General features: G+C 44.0%; 1 protein-coding gene across 3 annotated transcripts in view; it reads left to right on the top strand.

The window, feature by feature from the left end:
* The window catches only part of sns (sticks and stones), a 717,563-nt gene extending 698,472 nt beyond the window's left edge, over window positions 1-19,091 (top strand). The window contains exons 13-18 of one of the 3 annotated variants that reach the window (XM_076519189.1): window positions 310-488; window positions 1,478-1,898; window positions 4,865-5,023; window positions 5,242-5,369; window positions 6,644-6,827; window positions 7,637-19,091. In XM_076519189.1, the coding sequence (XP_076375304.1) occupies window positions 310-488; window positions 1,478-1,898; window positions 4,865-5,023; window positions 5,242-5,369; window positions 6,644-6,827; window positions 7,637-8,064 (1,499 nt within the window). In that variant the 3' untranslated portion in view covers window positions 8,065-19,091. Of the gene's footprint in view, window positions 1-309; window positions 489-1,477; window positions 1,899-4,662; window positions 4,816-4,864; window positions 5,024-5,241; window positions 5,418-6,643; window positions 6,828-7,636 lie in introns of those variants that run through there. The other 2 variants (XM_076519190.1, XM_076519191.1) reach the window with 2 other exon arrangements.
* Window positions 19,092-19,584: the final 493 nt, after the last annotated feature.

The following is a 19,584-nucleotide window of genomic DNA, read 5'->3' as shown; positions in this document are numbered from 1 at the left end:
TAATATATATATATAATATTATATATAATATATATAATAACAATAATAATAAATATATATAATATTATATATAATATATATAATAACAATAATAATAAATATATATAATATTATATATAATATATATAATGACAATAATAATAAATAATTATTTTTTATTTTTTGATTTATCACGCTATGCCGGAATAATTTTTCTAAAGGCATTCGGATCGACGAACGGAAAACTTTGCGGGAATCGCTTGAAATTCGAGCGAAACATTCTAGGCGGCGATGAAAGGAGAACGCTGATAAATATTTATCTTGTTGCAGTCAAACCGCAAATGATGAACACACCCTTGACGAGGAGGGCGGCCGCTAACAAAGGGATAAACGTGCAACTGTTTTGCAAGGCGCGGGGCTCGCCGTTGCCGCGGTTTTCCTGGTCGTTCAACGGGAAGACCTTGTTACCGAATGTAACCGAGCATAAATACAGCGTTACGCAGACAGACGTAAGTCGTTATCAAACGTTATTGATTAGCGTTGTCAATTAAAACGATGGGAACGACTTCCTTTTGTGCCGCAATATGCAGATCGTATCGAAACAAATTCCACTTGTATGCAAATACCCGAAGAATTTAGGGACATCCGTGTATTATTCTCATCTTCCTGGAATTATTGAGGGAAAATGGGAAACGATGTCGGTTGAGAAATATTGTTAATAGACATCGGATTTGATGCATTCAGAAGATCGTTGATTTTTTTCAGACTCGTTGCAGGAAAACGTAAAACGAAATTAGTTGATAACTGCTGTTAATAGATTTCACAGATTTGATGCATTCATGATATTTCCGATTTTATCTTTGTTACAGAAAAATGTAAAATCAATTTTGTTGCTAACCATTGTCACTAGATATCGGATTTTATGCATTCGGAAGGTCGTTGATTTTTTAAGACCCGTTGCAGGAAAATGGGAAACGAAATTAATTGATAGCTACCGTTAATAGACATCATACTTTATGCATTCGGAAGATCGTTGATTTTTTAAGACTCGTTGCAGGCAAATGTGAAACGAAATTAATTGACAACTACTGTCAATAGATATCAGATTTTATGCATTCAGAAGATTGTTGATCTTTTAATACTGGTTACAAGAATACCTAAAACAAAATTAATTGATAACCACCGTCAATAGATATCAGAAGAAGGGAAGAATTTCACTTGTTGCAACCGATGAACACAATGTTTCCTTTGCACAAAGACTCTACAGTCTTTTAATAAGATCTTATCTTTCAAATTAACATTTGAAATTGTTGCACGATCTCTGAACAGATTGAATCTCTCGAACCCCAGAATTACATCAACCAGTATCAGCGTTGTCTCAGTTGTTCCCGGAGCCGTTTCGTTTAAGCGACGCGTCCGGGTTCCGCCGGGGAAAAAAAGAAGGAACTGTTGCCGGGTAATCGTGGATTCTTAACGAACGACGTTTCTCTGCCGGCAGTTAAGCAAATTGGAGTCGGAGTCGACGCTGACCATTTTCCGGGTGACGTCGCACGACTACGGGAAATACGAGTGCCGGGCGATGAACATGATGGGACAGTCGACGGACATCATCCACCTGGACGTCACCTCGCCGCCGGATAAACCGAGCGATCTCGAGGCTTACAACATCACTCACGACTCCGTCACCCTGACGTGGAAAAGAGGATTCGACGGCGGTCTACCGACCTCCTACCAAATACGGTGGCGCGAGGCCCTCGACTACGAGGATCGATACCACTACGTAGACGTTTCCCCCGGGGAATATAAAACCACGATAACCGGTCTGTCTCTGGGGACTTACTATGTGTTCAGCGTGAAAGCCATTAACGAGAAAGGAGACAGCGGTTTCCTGCCCGACCTAGTCAAAGTCCAGACGCTACGTAAGTCTTGCAAAATTGAATTCCCTGCTGTAACAGCTGTGTGTGCCCGTAACGATTGCTTTTAGAGCGAACAGTAGCTGCGCCATTTGGAATTACCATTTTTTACGCGTTAACCATTGCCCACGGGGTTGAGGACCGTCCCGATGCCGGACGAGCGCGAGAAGTGGAACGATGTTGCAGTTACGGCGGAGAACTTCGCTCTAGGCCGCCCATTTAATGGGAGAACTAGGGCATTAGTGCTCGCGCGCGATAACGTCGTTTCTGTTTTCGAACAGCCTTTATGCAGTGGCGGGCAAACGGTTAACCCTCGGATGGCGGGCGCTCGGGTCCATTCGGACCCGGAGTTACAAACATTCCTGCCGAATGCGAATTTTGTCGCAGTCGTATGTAACTATTAACTATTAATATCGAAGTTAATAAAAGGAATAATTATGGTCTCGACGAGCAGGTTTTAATTATGTACAAATGAGATTTGATCGTAAAGATTTGAATGGGTCTAGTCGTGGCTGCCATAAATGCTAAAAAAAGATGTCCGCCGTCCGAGGGTTAAGACGAAGAGAAAGAAATTGGTGAAATCCACTGTGAGACCGAATCAACCCCTGTGTCCGAGCGAATTCGTTGGAACTCGTTCACCTAACTATTGTAGTCGGTAATTCATTAGTATCCTGAGTCATGCATAATTTATCGATGATGTGACCATACTTCCCGATAGTAGCACCAACTAGCTCGAAAACTGCCAGCTCGTCCCACTAATTCGTTGTTACGTTGCGTCGTGATCAATTGTGGGATCGCGTGTCGCAATCGAAACCGAATGTTTTTCATCAGCATCGTTTTCGATTTGTACCGTTCTATTGAACCGATCGCAGCAGCGACGATTGTTCCGAACATCGTATTGTTCCGTGGGTTTTAATTGGTTACTCGCGGATTTAATTCGAGCAATTTACAAAGGTACATTTTTTTTGTAAACTGATATATACATATATATATATATATATATGTATGCACAGGTCACGGCAGTTTGCGGGTTAAAGGGTGATAGAAATACGCGGGTATTTTGTGATAGTTCTAGTCGGCAATTAATCCTGCGTGCTTTTGTGGTGAAATATTTATCGAGTAATTGGATCGCGGAGCGAGGCGCGCGGTTTGTAACGAAACAATGTCTCGGTAACTGGTGACGGTTCCGTAAAAATTCTGATTGGTCGCTTACTGGTGAGAGAGAGAGAGAGAGAGAGAGAGAGAGAGAGAGAGAGAGAGAGAGAGGACCTGTCGGAAAATGTCCGCTTTGTTTCCGCAGCACGGAATTTCCTGAAACGCTTTCCGCGTTCGCGGCGGAAAAAAAAAGTTGTCGAGACAAAAAGCGGCGAATATATCTTTTTATGCGAACCGGTGAACGCGCCGCTTCGAGAGCATCGTAAGTCGCGATTTATTCTGTTCGGTCGTTTTTTTTTGCGGAGGGCGTTCTTGCGACGCGTTCATTCGTTGCCGACACGTTCGATCGCGACTGATCGCTCGGCTCGCTCCGCGAAATATTTTGAAGTAATTAGCACGTGTCCGAGTATCATAGAAAATCAATCGTAGCTAACCGACATAACATCAATCATTTAACATTTCCATGGCATCGTACCGCGGTAAGCTTTAAACCATCGCATCTTGATACTATTTGCCGGGAAATCGGACGTTTTTCAAACGATAGCCGATTAAACTGTCGATCGACGCTCTTTTCTGGGCGTAAACCGCTTTCGATTCGGTGAAAGACGGATCGCAACGATCTATCGGCAAAATGGCTCGAGTTTACCGATCTTGTTATCTACCAGATGATCGTCATTTTTAAACGAGTGCGATATTTCGTGCACAAGCAATTGCTTGAGGAATTCTTCTTTACAGATACTTTCACTCTTTTTACAGTAACTTCTTTTTCGTGCTGAAATATTTATCAAAATTCCGCAAAAAATCATCGAAATATCTTCAGCTACACAATTCAAGATCGCAGTAAATTCTCCCCAATCGTCCCTCAACTTGTACACAAAAATGGACAATTTGGGAAGAGGCGATACGATTATCCGAGCCTTGCGACTCGTTTTTATAATCGCCGATTGTTAACAACTATAAAAACGAGCCGCGAGGCATGAATAATCGTATCTCTTCTTCCCGAATTGTCCACTTTTGTTTACAAGCTGAGAGACGATTGGAGAGAATTTGCTTACGAAAAGTCTGATTACTGAAAAGAAGTTGAAAACTATCATATTCGCAATTATCACGCGATAGAATAGCGAAAGTCAGTGAACAGGAAACAAAGGACAACACATTTATTCGAATAAATTGTTGCCTCTTAATTTGCTGTAAAATAAAAGGTGCATGTCCGGGTCGTTGTTGCGACGCGACGTCCGCCGCGTCTTTCGCGACGAAGAAAGAAAGCGGTTGGCGACCGGGAGAATTCGCGCGTGTCCGAAAAAGTCCGAATTCAGCTGTGTCGAATCGATCCGCCAAGATGGACCCGGGGCATTGTTTGATCACGGTGCCGCTGCGATGGCGGCGATCCGCGGTCAAACGGGCCGTTTAATCGTGCTCGTACGGCCGTAATCACTGAGTCAAACGAAAGATTACCATTGCTGATGGACTCAGACGCGCTAATGAAATGTGTCGCGCGGAAGCGTTTAATAATCGATCGGCGTGCTGGTAAACGTAACTAACAATACCGCGCGCTTCGGACCGTCGTGTTGCATGAATAACAAACCGGTGATGGGTGCGTTGGCTTGGCTTACAGGGGAGGCACCACCTACCGACGTGACATCCAGCGAGATTAATTCTTCCTACATCATCGTCATTATCATCACTGTTTCCGCCTCTGTTTGCCTACTCATTGCTGCGCCCATAGTCTTTGCTACATTAAAATCGAAAAAGAAGGCTCAACGTTCCGGTAAATATGATCGTTATCACGTAAATTTTCTTTCTGATTTATCCACCAGGACCGAATAACGCGGAGAACCTGCCGGACGTTCTCTTGGAAAAGGGGGATTTTGCAATGAATTATATCTATACGTTCGCAGCAACCTCCCTCATCTTTTTTGTCATTAATGTACTGATCATCGTGTTGTGGTACATTATGAGAAAGCGAAATAAAGATCGTAAGTGAATTACACACGCACACACGTGCACACGTACACGTACACGTACACGCACACAGACAATTCTATCGAGACGTAATTAATAATGATCGTCGCCGGTAAATCGGTACTTAAACAATTATCCCTTTCAATCAATTATCCGAATACATTTCGAGCAGGCGACCCCGACGCGGCGGAGCAACGTTTCTTTAAACATTCCTTCTGTCGTTTTTCCGCAGGTATCAACAAGTCGCAGACAGCGGATATGTACGCACCGTCGACCGTCAACGGGGACACCATGACCGGTGAATTAAGTTCGGTTTCGGACGAGAAGAGCGACGTTAACTTCGACACTAACGATTACGTGGTCAGTGCGATCAGTCAGTATGTTCTTAGTAACAAGTAATGCCGGAGGGTAGGTTTGAGTTCTATTAACACATTTCTGTTTCGTTCTACCTTCATTTGTATCCCCCTGCACCCTCTCGAGTTTTTAGTTTATCATTAGATACCGTTTGATTCTCAGCATCTCAGCATCGCTTTCCACCGCCTGTCTTCCATTAACACCAATGGAGAGTTGTGCAGAATTACCGTCGAATTACTCGAGGAATTGTAGTTGCAATGTAATTTCGATTACATTCGTAATTCGTAATTCGAATCTCCTTTCGATTGGATTGCAACGTAACTCGTAATTCTCGATACAATTACAAGATACTAAGTAATTCGAGTATGTTAATCACGAATTACGATGTATGTAGTTGAATTGAAATTACGAATTAAAGAAACAATAATAATAATAATAAAATCCATGCGAAGATTTCAGACAAAAGGATGTTATTGTCGCGTCTTCTGTGTACAGTTTTTCTCATAAATGAGAAATTACACAAGTTAAATTAAAATATTTCATCTGCAAATAATTATTCAATTGGAAAACAAAAATATATGTCGGTTCACTGTACTTTAACTCGAAGGTAATATATTACATTTACGTTTGTATTTCGATCACATTATACTTCAATTACATGATATTTCGATTGCAATGTATTTTAATTGCACTCGTGATGAAAATAATTAGTAATCGAATCAACCGAAAGGTATGAATTGCGTAATTGAATTACGATGTATGTAGTTGAATCACCTTTTGCAATTGAAATATAATATAATTAAATTACGTTACTGTATCAGCACAACTCTGAACATCGCCCACATTAGCGATTAACAAGTAGAGAACACACACCCTATCCTCGACCACGAACTCTCTCTCCTTCTCTCTCTCTCTCTCTCTCTCTCTTTCTCTCTCTTTTCCACTCTCTCTCTCTCTCTCTCTCTGCTAGTTTCATTTTTATTTTCGTTGTTCTTATACTCGTACGAATTCTGCCTACGTTTCGCACGGCATCTTTCACGGTTAGGCAGGTCTTTTGGGGTGGTGATCTAGACAAATTTTCTCATGCACGTAGGAACGTCGTTGCAGTATAGTGTATCGGAACGACGGGATGAAACGCGGGACACGCCGGTGTCCGCCGCGAATCGTTCGGCTCGGTAGCGGATCGGTCACTTTTTTTTCGATAGAGAATTTGCAGGTTTCGTTCGCCAATGCGCGTCGGCTTAACCGTGAACATTTTCTGTGTACGCGCGACGCGACAGGACGAGGGACGAAAGACGGCCGCCAGCACGTATCTAATTGACCAGACCATGCAAGATTTCGGAAAAGCGAACTTAGAGATGCAAGTACACCATCAAGGAACTCTTGGTCGTCGAGGCAACCACATCCAACCACCCATGATGGACTCGCCGCCGCAGCGAACGACAGCCAGTGGGACGCTTTCTGGTACGTTTCGAATCGATAGTACCCACCGATCGGCAATTACTACCCGTTAGACGTCAATTTCACTGTATTAACGACGTAAATTCGTTAGGGTGTGCAAGAAGTAAAAGGTTCTGTTCAGCGAATTCGATACCGAATCACCACGACGATGTTCATCGTCGTTTCAAACGAGCACTGTACGAGGTTCAGAAAGATGTTATAACGACTTCATTAAGTTTTATTTAGGTTAATATATGAATTATAACAACTCAGTTGAAGTATTTAAATTAGTGCATAAATTATGATAACGCCATGGAGTTATTTAAATTAGTACATAAATTATAATAACTGAATTGAGGTATTTAAACTAGTACATAAATTATGATAACTCCATTGAGTTATTTAAATTAGTACACAAATTATAAAACAACTCAATTGAGGTATTCAAATTAGTACATAAATTATGATAACTCCATTGAGTTATTTAAATTAGTACATAAATTATAATAACTCAATTTAGCTATTTAAATTAATACATAAATTATGATGAGTTGTAGACGGTGTATTTCATTAAGTTGTTTAAACTATAATCGTTAATCATTAACGAGATTACCTGTTTACTCAATCGCGTATCACCAAATTATTATAAATTGGTTGTAACACAACCAACGAGTTACATCTAACTCTCTAATCATTATAATTACATTACTCATTCCAACTTGAAAGAACGATACTTGACAGAAGTTATCGCTCGGAAATTAAAGTGCGCCGATTAGTTAGCGAAATCAAACGAACAACACACCCCTAACAGACTCCGTTCTTCCGAATTCCAGTATCAAAGTCGAGTTACATCGGCAACCCGAGCCCAGCCCCGCCGAACGACGTGAACTTCTACAGCGTGGAGATCGACAACGGTCGTTACATGGGATACGAGACGAACCACAGCCCGATCCCGGTGGTGGGCGAGCCAGGCTCGGGGACCTACTACCCCTCGATGAGCCCGACGGGACACCTGGTGACGGGTCACATGAGCAGCAACACGGGGACATTGACGCGGAGTAGGACCCTGCCGCGCCCGGTCCCCCCGCCGGACGTGACCGTGATGACGGCGGGCTCGAAGTCGCCGATTCCACCGTCGGTGCCGCCGCCCCCGACCACGTTCGCCCGGTCGGTGCCGGGCAACGCGCACATCCACGGCCACTCCCTGTCCACGTTTACCCCGACGCCCGCTTATTCGGACATCGACGGGCATCTTGTCTGAGGATCACCGATCTTCGGCCCGAGTTCGGTGCGCGGCAAGTACCGTGCCGTACCGCGGGACGAGACGATTACCGTAACAGAAAGAACCACTCGGCTTTAATGCGACCCTGTCGTGGACCCTCTCGTGAACCCCGTCGTGGATCGGCTCGCGAACCATGGCCGCGGTTCCGGCTGCAGGTCCACCCGGTCGGTCGAGCTCGCGCGACGAGGAAGCTCTGAGTTTTCGTGTGGGTGCACCGACGACCGTACTATCCTCTTTGAACATGAAAGAAAGTAAGAAGCATGTACATAGTAAACCAGAGAAAGAGAGAGAGATATATAGGCCGTGCGCCGGTTGTCGCGCACGGTTTATTAAACGTAATTTTAATAAGCACGCGGTACTCATCCAGTCGCGACAAGGACAATGCGTTCTACGGCGCTCGTTCTCGTTCGTTTCTTCGCAAGGGCAAGGTGTTCACGGCCTCGACGCGCAGCTTCACCTTCGTAGTTTACGTTCTCGCATATCAAAAGCGGCCCGGGGACCACAGGCGACCCACGCCCGGGCCCGCTGGGCCCACCCGACGCGTCCCCGATCGCTCGGGCGTGTTTCGACGAGGGGGCCTCGAGCCGCGACGCTGCAGCAATCGCTTTTCCGTTGCGCTCTCGCCTAGAGACGGTTCCGTTTTTACTTTGTGCATACGAGTTCGCGGTGAGAACTGATTGTGAGAGGAAACGTTCGACTGTGTGTGCGTGTTCTACGTGAACGGATCGGACTGGATCGGGCGAAGTCGCGGGCGACGGGACGTGCCTCGCTCCTCGCCCCCTCCGCCAGTGTATTCGGGAAAGGTCGCTACGCGAGGAGTGGGGGCAGGCGACGCAAGCGCGGGAGTCCCGCGCGGCGGCGTTGCGCGCCTGCCGCGTTACAGTTCCGAACTAGGCTCGCGACGCGACGTAAAGATAGTTCGTAGTTCAGAATTCGAATGTTCACCCGGTAGACGCGTCGCGGCGCTGCGCGGACTCCCTGCGCGTTCCTCGGCAACCCACTCCTTGCGTAGTGACTTTTCCTGCATACACTGCCCTCCGCGCCCCCTTTGAGAGAAAGAGAGAGAGAGAGAGAGAGAGAGAGAGAGAGTGAGAAAGAAAGAGAATGCAAGAGAGAGAAAGAGAGAGAGAGAGAAAGAAAGAAAGAAAGAAAGAAAGAAAGAGCACAAAGGTATAGTATGGATTTTACGATCACGTTATGCCTTACTATCCTCGTCTTGGAATAAGTTAATCGTAGTTCGTACCATCGACTGACGTACTCATGCGATCCAACGGTGAAACTACTGGCAGGGAGGAGAGAACGAACATCAATGATCCATAGCAACGTACTTCTACTAGATTTCGTGTACTTCGTTGTCCTTTCCGTTTTTTATACTACCCGTTAGTGCTCACGGTCTACCAGAGGGACGTCCGAGCCGACGTCCCGGGATGTAAACGAGCGTTGCGCGCCGCTGACCCCGACTACTGACATCGCAAACGCGGATCATTCTCGTTTTAGACGCAGTGTTCCTCTTTTAGCGTCACGGTTTCGTTCGGCTTCCACACAGAAATCAGCATGGAAGACGCGGAATCGAACGGAGCGAGAAGAACAGAACAATTAATTCTCTCTCTCTCTCGCTCTCGTTCTCGTTCTCTCTCACTCTCTCTCTCTCTACGTATGCAAACCGTAAAGATCCTCGCGGGAACACTGTGGCGAGCATGTTCTGCCGAGGGCCTAAAGCACAAGGTCACCGGTCGATCGATTAGCCGACCATTTAGCCAGGTTCGCAGCGGCGCGCAGCGCTGACATTTTGAAAGTAATCCCGACTCGAGGATCGGCGACACGCCCCGGGCCCTCGATCCCGGCGCGATCGCGATCCTCCTCGTTTCGTAAGCACGCACGACCGTCCATGATTTCGTTCTGCAAATTGGTTGAGACGGAATGGGGAGGTCGTCTGACCGGACACCGGCCGACTTCTTGGTTGGAATACGAAGGAAGCGAGACAATCGTTTTACACAGGGAAACAGTTGACGACGTTTGTAATATCGGTGGCGGATAAACCGACTGATGATTTCCTTCTCTTGCTCATCGACCGCGGCGCGTTCTCTGTTCAGATCGGACCGATCTTTATTGTTACATTAGGAGAGGGAAATGCTGAGGAGGCGAGCGGCAGAGAAGCTCGTCGGAAACGACGCTATTCGGATGATAATAAGCTGGACCGGACCGCGTTTGGCCGACGCGTTGCCGATCGTCGTAAACGCGCGCGCAGATCGTTCGTGGATCTTCGAGATCGCTCGTGGATCATCGAGATCGCTCGTGGATCGTCGAGATCGCTCGTGGATCATCGAGATCGCGGATATCGAAGACGCGGACTCGACTCGAGGTTCGTTGACGTTATCTTCTTAAATTCCGTTCGACGAGCACCGCTCTAGAAACATTTAGGACAATTGTTATCCGACGTTTTCGTATGTTGAATTAAGTAAGCTAGGTGAAATTAAGTTTTGATATTTTATAAGAATTGCACGAGCGCCGTGTACGATTCTCGCGGTTTCAAAATTGATCGTAGCTTTGGTAACATGTATGCGACTTTGATACGATGCGATCAGCGTTCCCATTGTTTGATATATACAATATATATTTTAATGTAATTCGTTCGTAAGGAGGAACGGTGGCGATTTTTATTGGCTCATCGGGGTTGCCGCGCCCTAAAAGGATTATTCTTCTTTTCCGAGAAGAATGGCGACCGAACATGTCCGGCACAATCGCAGCGACTGTTTTCGTCACCTCGGTCTCGATCGGCGCAGTCGCTATTTTCGTTCGCATATTATCGCAGAGAAAACGCGGTTTCTCACTGCCCGGGGTCCCGAAGTCAATACACGCGGATATTTCGATCGATTAGGCGACCAATTGTCCATCGGCCGCGATCAGAATCGCGGGACAGCCACGCGCGGAAAACAAAACGACGAACGCCGCCCTCGGACATCGTTACGCATTGTAGTTCCACTTCGTATGTTTCGAGAAGACGAATCGTTTCTTCGTTCCTTTTTCTTTGTTCTTTTTTTTTTTTATTCGTTCGACGACGGTGCGATCGTTCACGTTGCATGCTTTTCTTTTTTCTTTTGGTTTGTCGCGGTAACGACACGTTACGATAATAATAGCACAAAGACGAACGACGAAACCATTAACTCTAGAATTAGGAAAATATCTATAGGGTGAACTGTTTTCACGTGATCTCCACGCGCGGCTGATTTCGTTCACTGTTTTTAGTTTAAGCCCATTTATAGGATTAGACGTTTGTTTCCCTCATGTTTTACATTACAACATCGGGTTACAGTCAAACGATATATTTTATAATTAAACTTACGGAAAAGCTGCCAAATATTCGCGGATATTGTCAATTAACGATGAACGATTATATTTGTAACATAGTTAATAAGCGATCCTTTCCTTTCTTTATCGATAATTGCTGACTGATAGCCGACATTTTGTATATACACACACACGCCCGCACACATACACACACGTATATACATATACTTTTAACGGAAGTTCGACTACTTTCACTGCCTAATTTTTATTCTCCTACCGCCGAAATTGACGATCCCGTACTCAATTGACGCGACGTAATGATTGTCACGTGAAAGCGGTTGACTTATCGTAGAAACCTGCTATAAGTATTTTCCTAAGGGGAGGCGATACTTTCGAGCCACTTATTATATCCTATCGAGATGAAAACGCAGGTGTAACGAAAATGCTCACAAGCACGCGAGACGAAAAGACGAAACGAGATCAACATAATCAGCGGAATCTGTCACGACATGAAAACAGTAAAGACAAAGAGAGAAAGAGTTAGAGAGAGAGAGAGAGAGAGAGAGAGAGAGAGAGAGAGGGAGAGAGACGAGCAAACGAGGAAAGGGAAAGATAGAGAAAGGAAGTAAGAAGTGAGTGTCTTGGAGTAGTGATATCTTCAAAAAAGACAATAGTACATAAGTTTAATTATACGCGTATGAGTTTAGTTAAGAGTAAACTATTTCCCTGGCACAGCCAAGTTAGAAGTTGCAATTTGCACGAGGGTCTCCGTGCGAACGGTAAGGGCAGACAAACAAAACAAAACAAAAAAAAGACGTAGAACAACTAAATGTTTATACAATATATATTTTTGCATTTGTTTCCATTAAAAAAAGATTGATTATCCTTGTAAATAGCGCGGATACGTCTCAGCGTTTCACACACTCCGGAAAAAAAGTAATTAAACAAAAAAATAATGGATCATATGAGGGTCTCACTTTACCTAAGCTATAATGAAATATTGTATAGGATTATTACGATAGGCCAGAAATTATATCTGAGAGAGAGAGAGAGAGAGAGAGAGAGAGAGAGAGAGAAAATAAGAAAGAAAGAAAGAAAGAAAGGAAGAAAGAAAGTAAGTAAGTAAGAACGAACGAAAGAATGAGAAGAAGATAGGGAGAGAAAGGGGGAGAGTGTGTGAATGAGAGAGAGAGAGAGAGAGAGAGAGAAGAATTATTCCAGTTATCGGACGAGACGACGTCTTTCCGTTTATCGAAAGCCTAAGTAGTCGACACACATATATTTTTGAAGAAAAAGATTACAAAAAGAAATGATAGGAAACGGATTACGAGAATGACCGCACACCTGTTTGGCCTAAAACGGGCAAGTCCCGCGGACACACTACGACGCGTGAGAGGAATCGATCCTACAATCGGCGACGATGATGGCACTGGCTATCAGTCGACGAGCATAGGTTTCGTTCGATGTTCCGGGAACGATCGACGAGACTTCTTAACGGAAAGGAGAACGGCGAAGACCGAAGGAGACAAATCGGGGGAGACCTTCGCGTTCGACATTTCTCTGCGTACGATCATCGAGTAGCCATTGCGTTGAGAAAATCTGCGCACGTCGCCGCTTCTAATTTGGCTCGCGTACCGTGCGAACGTAAGAGAAGCTGAAAGAAAATACGCGACGAAGATCGTTCGAGGGGCACGATCGCATAGTTCCATCGAGCTTCCGGAGAACGCGGAGAGTTTCGAAGCTACAGTTTGTTCGAACAGTCGAGCCAGTCGCGGCGAACGACGCTGACACGTTCTCTTGGACGAATTCTCGCGTTTCCCTCCTTAGCGTCTCGCTGTTCGGCGCGAGTCAGCTCCTCGGGGGTGCTCAACGACACGGCGCGGGAATCGGAAATCGCTTTCCCTTTCAGGGTCGCCCGCCTTCTCGACCAGAAAATGTTTCGAATTGGGCCAACAGAGCTGAGCAGCCTGACCCGAAATGATCGGGACTAGGATCGTGATCAGCAGTATCGAATGAGCACCTCGACGAATGGGCGGGCCCCCACCGCGTGGCTCCGCCCACAGCGTGGCTCCGCTCGCCGCGTGGCTCCGGCCACAAACTTCTCGGTTTCACTGCCAGGCCCCGGAGTCAAAGAGGGAGCGCGCGATCCGATGCTCGGCGGATCTATGCCCGTAGATCCCCGTAGATCCTATGGGAATAGACGTAATGTTTGTCGAACGGTCTTGCCCGCCACGAGCGCGTCCACCGTAAAAACGATGCATCGGCGATCGACAGCCTTCTGTAAACCTATCTTCAACACTGCGTTCTCCAGCGATCCCCGATCGCGATCATTGATCCACGGGTTGGAAATGGTTCGGCAGGCGACGTGGAGGGGACGGAAGCCGCGCGCGCGTGCGCGCGCGACAAGTCAAAATCGGGAAATGGTGTCGTTCACGGGAAATCGATAATATTGTATACTTTTTCCGCGCCGTTGTCATGTGTGTGTTTTATGCTTGTGAAAACTGTTTGAAAGTTCTTAACGGATAACGTTTTTTCGTAGCATGCGCTATTGTTATTTCATTGGAACCCGGTTCCGGGGGAAGTGGACACATACACACACACACACACACAAACACAAACACACCGATTTGTTAACCGTAGACACTACGAAGCTTAAACGAAGAATAATGAAGATAAAGGATAACAAAAAAAAAAGATGATAAGATGATTAACGAACACCTGTATTGTTAACCGCTGCTGTTGTGTACGGAGCCGCGCCGTTCGGCTTAGACTGATGATAAAAAAAAAAAAAATTCACGTATGCTCAATTAGAGAACATGTTTGCGCATAATTAAGAATTCTATTTACATATACATGTTTTATATTTGTAATTAATAACGAAACAAGAAAAATCATCTATACCTTAATATTACCTGATATTATTAGATTATGTAATCTCCAAAGTATTTGCTCATCAAAGTGCTAGGCATGTTAGACGGACCGATATTCGTCCAAAATGGTACCTTGGAGATGGACATACCATCTAACAGTACGATATTTCATATTTTACACAATAATTAATAATTCCGTTGATTATTCTAAGACATAGTCAATCCTAATTATACAATCATTAAAAGTACGAAGGATAAATTAAACGTTTTACAATGTATATAATGTACATATAAACACTTAGATAGACACCGAAGAAAATGAAATGCATAACGAATTATATCAAATTTAAGATGGAAAAACAAAAAAAAAAAGAGATACAACACCCATGATAAACGATCGAGAGCTTTCGTATGGAAAACAAACAAACAAACAAACAAATGAGACACACATTATAGTTCGTAAAAACGTATTGTAATTCGTATCACTTTGGACGATTTATGTTTTCTTTCTCACTTCGTATCCGACATTTTTTCCGAATAACGTGGCCCGTTTTATCAAATGGACAAACGAGAAACCGAACAAACAAACGAACACACGAGAAAAAAAAAATAAGAAAGGAGATCAACCATCAAACCGTCGATGCTCGCCGACGTCGATCCCGAAGATCGAATCCGCGGGTTTCTCGACAAATCGCCGAAAGTGACGTCACGAATTTTATCGTAACAAAACTTATCCGTTCCAAAATTACCATTTCCACAAGAGGCGAAGACTGTATAAAAAGAAACACACTGAGCCGTTCAATCGTTTTTTTGATGATGTTCGAGCCGACTCGATTTTCTATTCGATTCGAATGACCCCCGTTTGCGCTCGCAGAACGATACACGATTCTTCTTGCGTTGCTCACCCCCTCCCACCCTCCCATGGTAATCAAGAAACCGAGGGGAAAAACCGGTGTTAATTTTCTGGAAAACGCTGAGTCGCGATCCGACGGCGATCCGTCGAAGCGCGCGTGGCAGAGATAATTTCTCGATAAAAATTGCAACGCTCGACGCGGATGAGACGAGGCATCATAGATTTATATTCGACACCGAAAACACCCGGCGGCGTTCCGATCTCGTTTGTGCAAGTTCCAACGTTGAAAATTAACACCATCGGTTGTATCCGAAAGCGACACACACACAGTTTCGTCGAACGACAACTAACGTTAATGAAAAAAGTGACAAAAGGGAAAAAAAAGAACTCGTTAAGCGTATCATCGGATATATATTGCTTCCGTTTGTGTGCCAACAATTTAAAAGGTAAAGCCATGTCGACATTCTCGATGTATAAATAAAGTAAATATGATAATTAGCGAGGACGATTATGCTGTACACGCGGGCCGAAATTTTCAGATCGGAATTACATATACAAAACGCAGTGTGTAAAAATTCTTTCGAGTTATCATCGCTGTTCTTTAAGTACAACCGATAATACTGAACAAAAAAAAAATATATATATATACATAGAATACCGGAAAGAAGCTCTCCGACGATACGAAAAGTACATAAAAGACAATGGGAGAGAGAGAGAGAGAGAGAGAGAGAGAGAAAGCGAGATGGAGATAGAGAAAGAGAGAGAGAGAGAGAGAGAAAGTGTGGGAAAGAGAGAAACCGTGTGTAATATAAAACTAAGGATACCAGCGATTGGTACATTAATTACTTGTATATATACATAGTATTTTTACATTCTAATTCTAAATTACATTTCCAATTCTAAATGGTATACATTACTCTGTGAGCTTCGCTTGTCGTCTGTGTGAATCATCGATAACGTTCCGGCGTTCGTTCACTTTGGAAATTAGTCAGGGGAGGAGCGCTCCCATTCGCGGCGATGCCTCGGCAAACATTAAATCCCTGCACCCACGCCCCCACCCCTCCCTTCCACCGCCCCGTTCCTTCTTGTGCCCGTTTCACTGCACCTCCCCGCACAAGATTCAATAACACATGCCTCGTGCCTTCATCGCAGTTACATTTAATTAGATACGCGCAAGTTCGCGGTCGCAATCGGTGTCTCCGTGCGCGATTAGGCTCTGGGAAGACTCGTCCGCCTTTGCCGTTGTGTAGATTTTCTCCTGAACCTCCGTACCGTCTCCAGCATCCTTCAACTTGCCCTCTATACGGTCTCTTGGTCGTTCATAAACTGTACGAATTTTATCTTCCATGCACGATTAATAATTAACGCGTTGAATCGCACACGAGTGACGCTAATTTTTTAACCGGGTCTTGATCGTCGTTTTTATTGCAATATGTGTTGAACAAAGTGAGCGTTATTGGGACACTTAGAATACGAAAGTGTGAAACCGATATTTATTATAGTAAATATTACCGTAGTACTTATAGTAAACGTTATCATAGGTAAATTTACTGTAGTAAATATTATCATAGGTAAGTTTACTATAGTATATATTACCTTAAGTAAATTTACTATAGTAAATATTATCATAGGTAAATTTATTATAGTAAATATTACCGTAGGTAAATTTACTGTAGTAAATATTATCATAGGTAAATTTATTATAATAAGTATTACCGTAGGTAAATTTACTGTAGTAAATATTATCATAGGTAAATTTATTATAATAACTATTATCATAGGTAATTTATTATAATAAATATTATCATAGGTAAACTTACTATAGTAAATATTATTATAGGTAAACTTACTATAGTAAATATTATCATAGGTAAACTTACTACAGTAAATATTATCATATATTATCATAGATAAATTTACTATAGTAAATTTGCAATAGCGTAAATTTACTTATTTATTTGTCACAGGCAAATCTTAACTTTCTCGTTACGGTTTCATTAACGCTAAACCTGCCGGACAGTAAAGTAACACGCGTTTTACAAGAATTACAAGACTGAATTCATTTCGTCATTTTGATAGTTTTGTTACAATGTGCGCGCTTGTATTGAGAAACTTGTTCAATCATCGCCAATGAAAGACTCTTTGTAATTTCAACGATTCTTGAATAAAAATTTGTGGAATGGTAGATTTAGCGTTAATTAAATAGCTTCGATATTATCGGTACTTCGGGGACTGATATGCGTAAATTTCCAGCTGCGGTTTCATTAATTAAATGGATTTTGATATCGCGGGAATGCTTGCAGTTGTGTTCGCCACTTAACGCGTTAGCAGACATTTCACCGAGAATTGCGGGACATCGTGTTAAGCGGTTAACGGCGGTATAATTGCTCGAAATATTTCTTGACAATTGCTTTTCACCGTGTCGAACGATCGAAGCATCGCGCGCCTGTTTTCCATCCGTTTGATCAGGGTCGAGGTTTATCGAAATTACGAAAAATCGCGTTACGAAGTGCTAATTGCGCGATAACGATGTCGCGGACGGTCAATGATTTTCCGGACTCGTGAAAAATGTAGAACTGGGTCGCTGAACTGGGTCGCCAGATCCAATTATGCTGAAGCAGAAAGACCTAATCGCGCTGTCCGGTTACTTAAACAAATCAGCAGCGCATGTACCGCCGATGCGATGCCGCAGCCATGCGAGTTTCGTAAATCGATTCGGTGAGAAGACTCGTAAATAGACTGCAGATTCGATGCATCTGCGGCGAAAGTGAAATTTGGATAATAATTATCGACGAGCTAAATTTGCAGGCAATATTTCATCCGCAGTCTAATTACGGGAGTTCCGGTTCCGGTCTGGGTGCGGTAAATGCAGCAAATTCTCCCGAATTTTCCTTCAGCTTGCAAACGAAAACGGACAATTACGGGAGAGGAGACACGATTATTCGTGCCTCGCACCTCGTTTCCATAATTGTCGGCAATCGGCGACTACAAAAATGAGTCGCTAGGCTCGAATAATCGTATCCCCGTTCACGAATCGTCCATTTTTGTTTAAATGCTGAAGGAAACTCGGGCAGAATTGACCGTAACGCGTGAATAAGCGTGCAATTTTCACGCGCAATTTGACGGGGTTTGGGATCGCATTTGGCCGATTGTCTTCCCAGCGGCGGATGCGTGCGAATGCACCGGGTGCGCGCGCGACCCAGTTAAGGGAAGAAAAGGGATACTCGATTATTATGTACGTTGGTCGTGTCACCGTGTATTCAGCGTGCACGCGTAACTTTAACTCGTACTGTGCTCATAGCGGATGTGATCGTGTTGTCCGAGCAACGTCGCCACGCGCTGAGCGAGGAATGACGGCCGCCGATATGTACTCGATGATTTTTTGTTTGTCCTTCTCCTTTTACGGCTTAGTTAATTAATGCGACAGAACGCGATATATCGCGTCGCGCGCTCGCCCGCTCGCTCGCGTATCTCGCGCCGTTTTATTTCTGTTCCGCGAGCTCATTAATGAAGATGAACCGACACGACGTGTACACGCGTGCTTTTTTTTCCTCACCTTCCCACTTCCTTTCTTTCTCTGTTTCGTCTTTCTCGTCGTTCTTCTCGCTCGGTTTCCCCCTCGTCTTTCGTACGCCGCCGCACATAGAGACAGAGCGAAGCTCAACATTACTAGTCCTTACTTTAAAACCAAAGTAAAGAGAGAAAAAAAACATTGTGTAGCTTTTAAGAATCTCCATTACGTATTCACACCTGTGTGTCTATACAGAAGACATAATTATAATTAATAATTCAATCATCGTAATTAGGTAAAGGACTAACCGATAAGCGAATAGATAACAAAAAAAGGAATAAGCCGCTCGTTAAGTGTATCGTTTTACTTTTAATTAATTTTTTACGATTAATATTTTATCTAGCAACTTTTGTCGGCTAGGAATGTAAATTCTGTATCTGTACATTGTTTCCCTATTTCAACTATTAAAAGTGATCGTCAACTATGCTCTGTGTCCGTTTTGTTTCTTTTTCTTTTCTTTTCTGCTGCGCAAGCCTCCTCTCGTCTCGCTAAATCGAACAGAAACTTCTCCCGTTCTAATTGGAGGTTCTTCGAACAATGACACGTTGTATGCATACTCTGCGAAAGGTGTCCTGTATTTCGATACGACTGTTTTAATGTTTCCAGGGGATTCCGTGGATAATTGTACAGCACGAATGCGTCGCATTTCCCGTTGCTTGTCACCGTTGCGGCTCGAAATGTGCGCGTGAAATCGCGAAACTTGCGAAGGAAAAATGCAAGAAATTAAAAAAAAAAAGAAAATGCTAAAACGCAAGAAATCTGTGGACATTGCCAACGAATGCTCAATCTTTCGCAGCATCGGATGCGATCGTGCTGCGGCAAGATCAACGCTGTTGCACGGCGGCCGGCGTATAAAATCGTGAGTTCGTCAAGAGAATGTTTGCTCGGGGCAAGAGAATTCTTTCGCGCAGCAACAC

The sequence above is a fragment of the Megalopta genalis genome, chromosome 2, assembly GCF_051020955.1.
Source record: "Megalopta genalis isolate 19385.01 chromosome 2, iyMegGena1_principal, whole genome shotgun sequence".
Lineage (NCBI taxonomy): Eukaryota > Metazoa > Arthropoda > Insecta > Hymenoptera > Halictidae > Megalopta > Megalopta genalis.
This window is presented reverse-complemented; position numbering and strand designations above follow the sequence as displayed.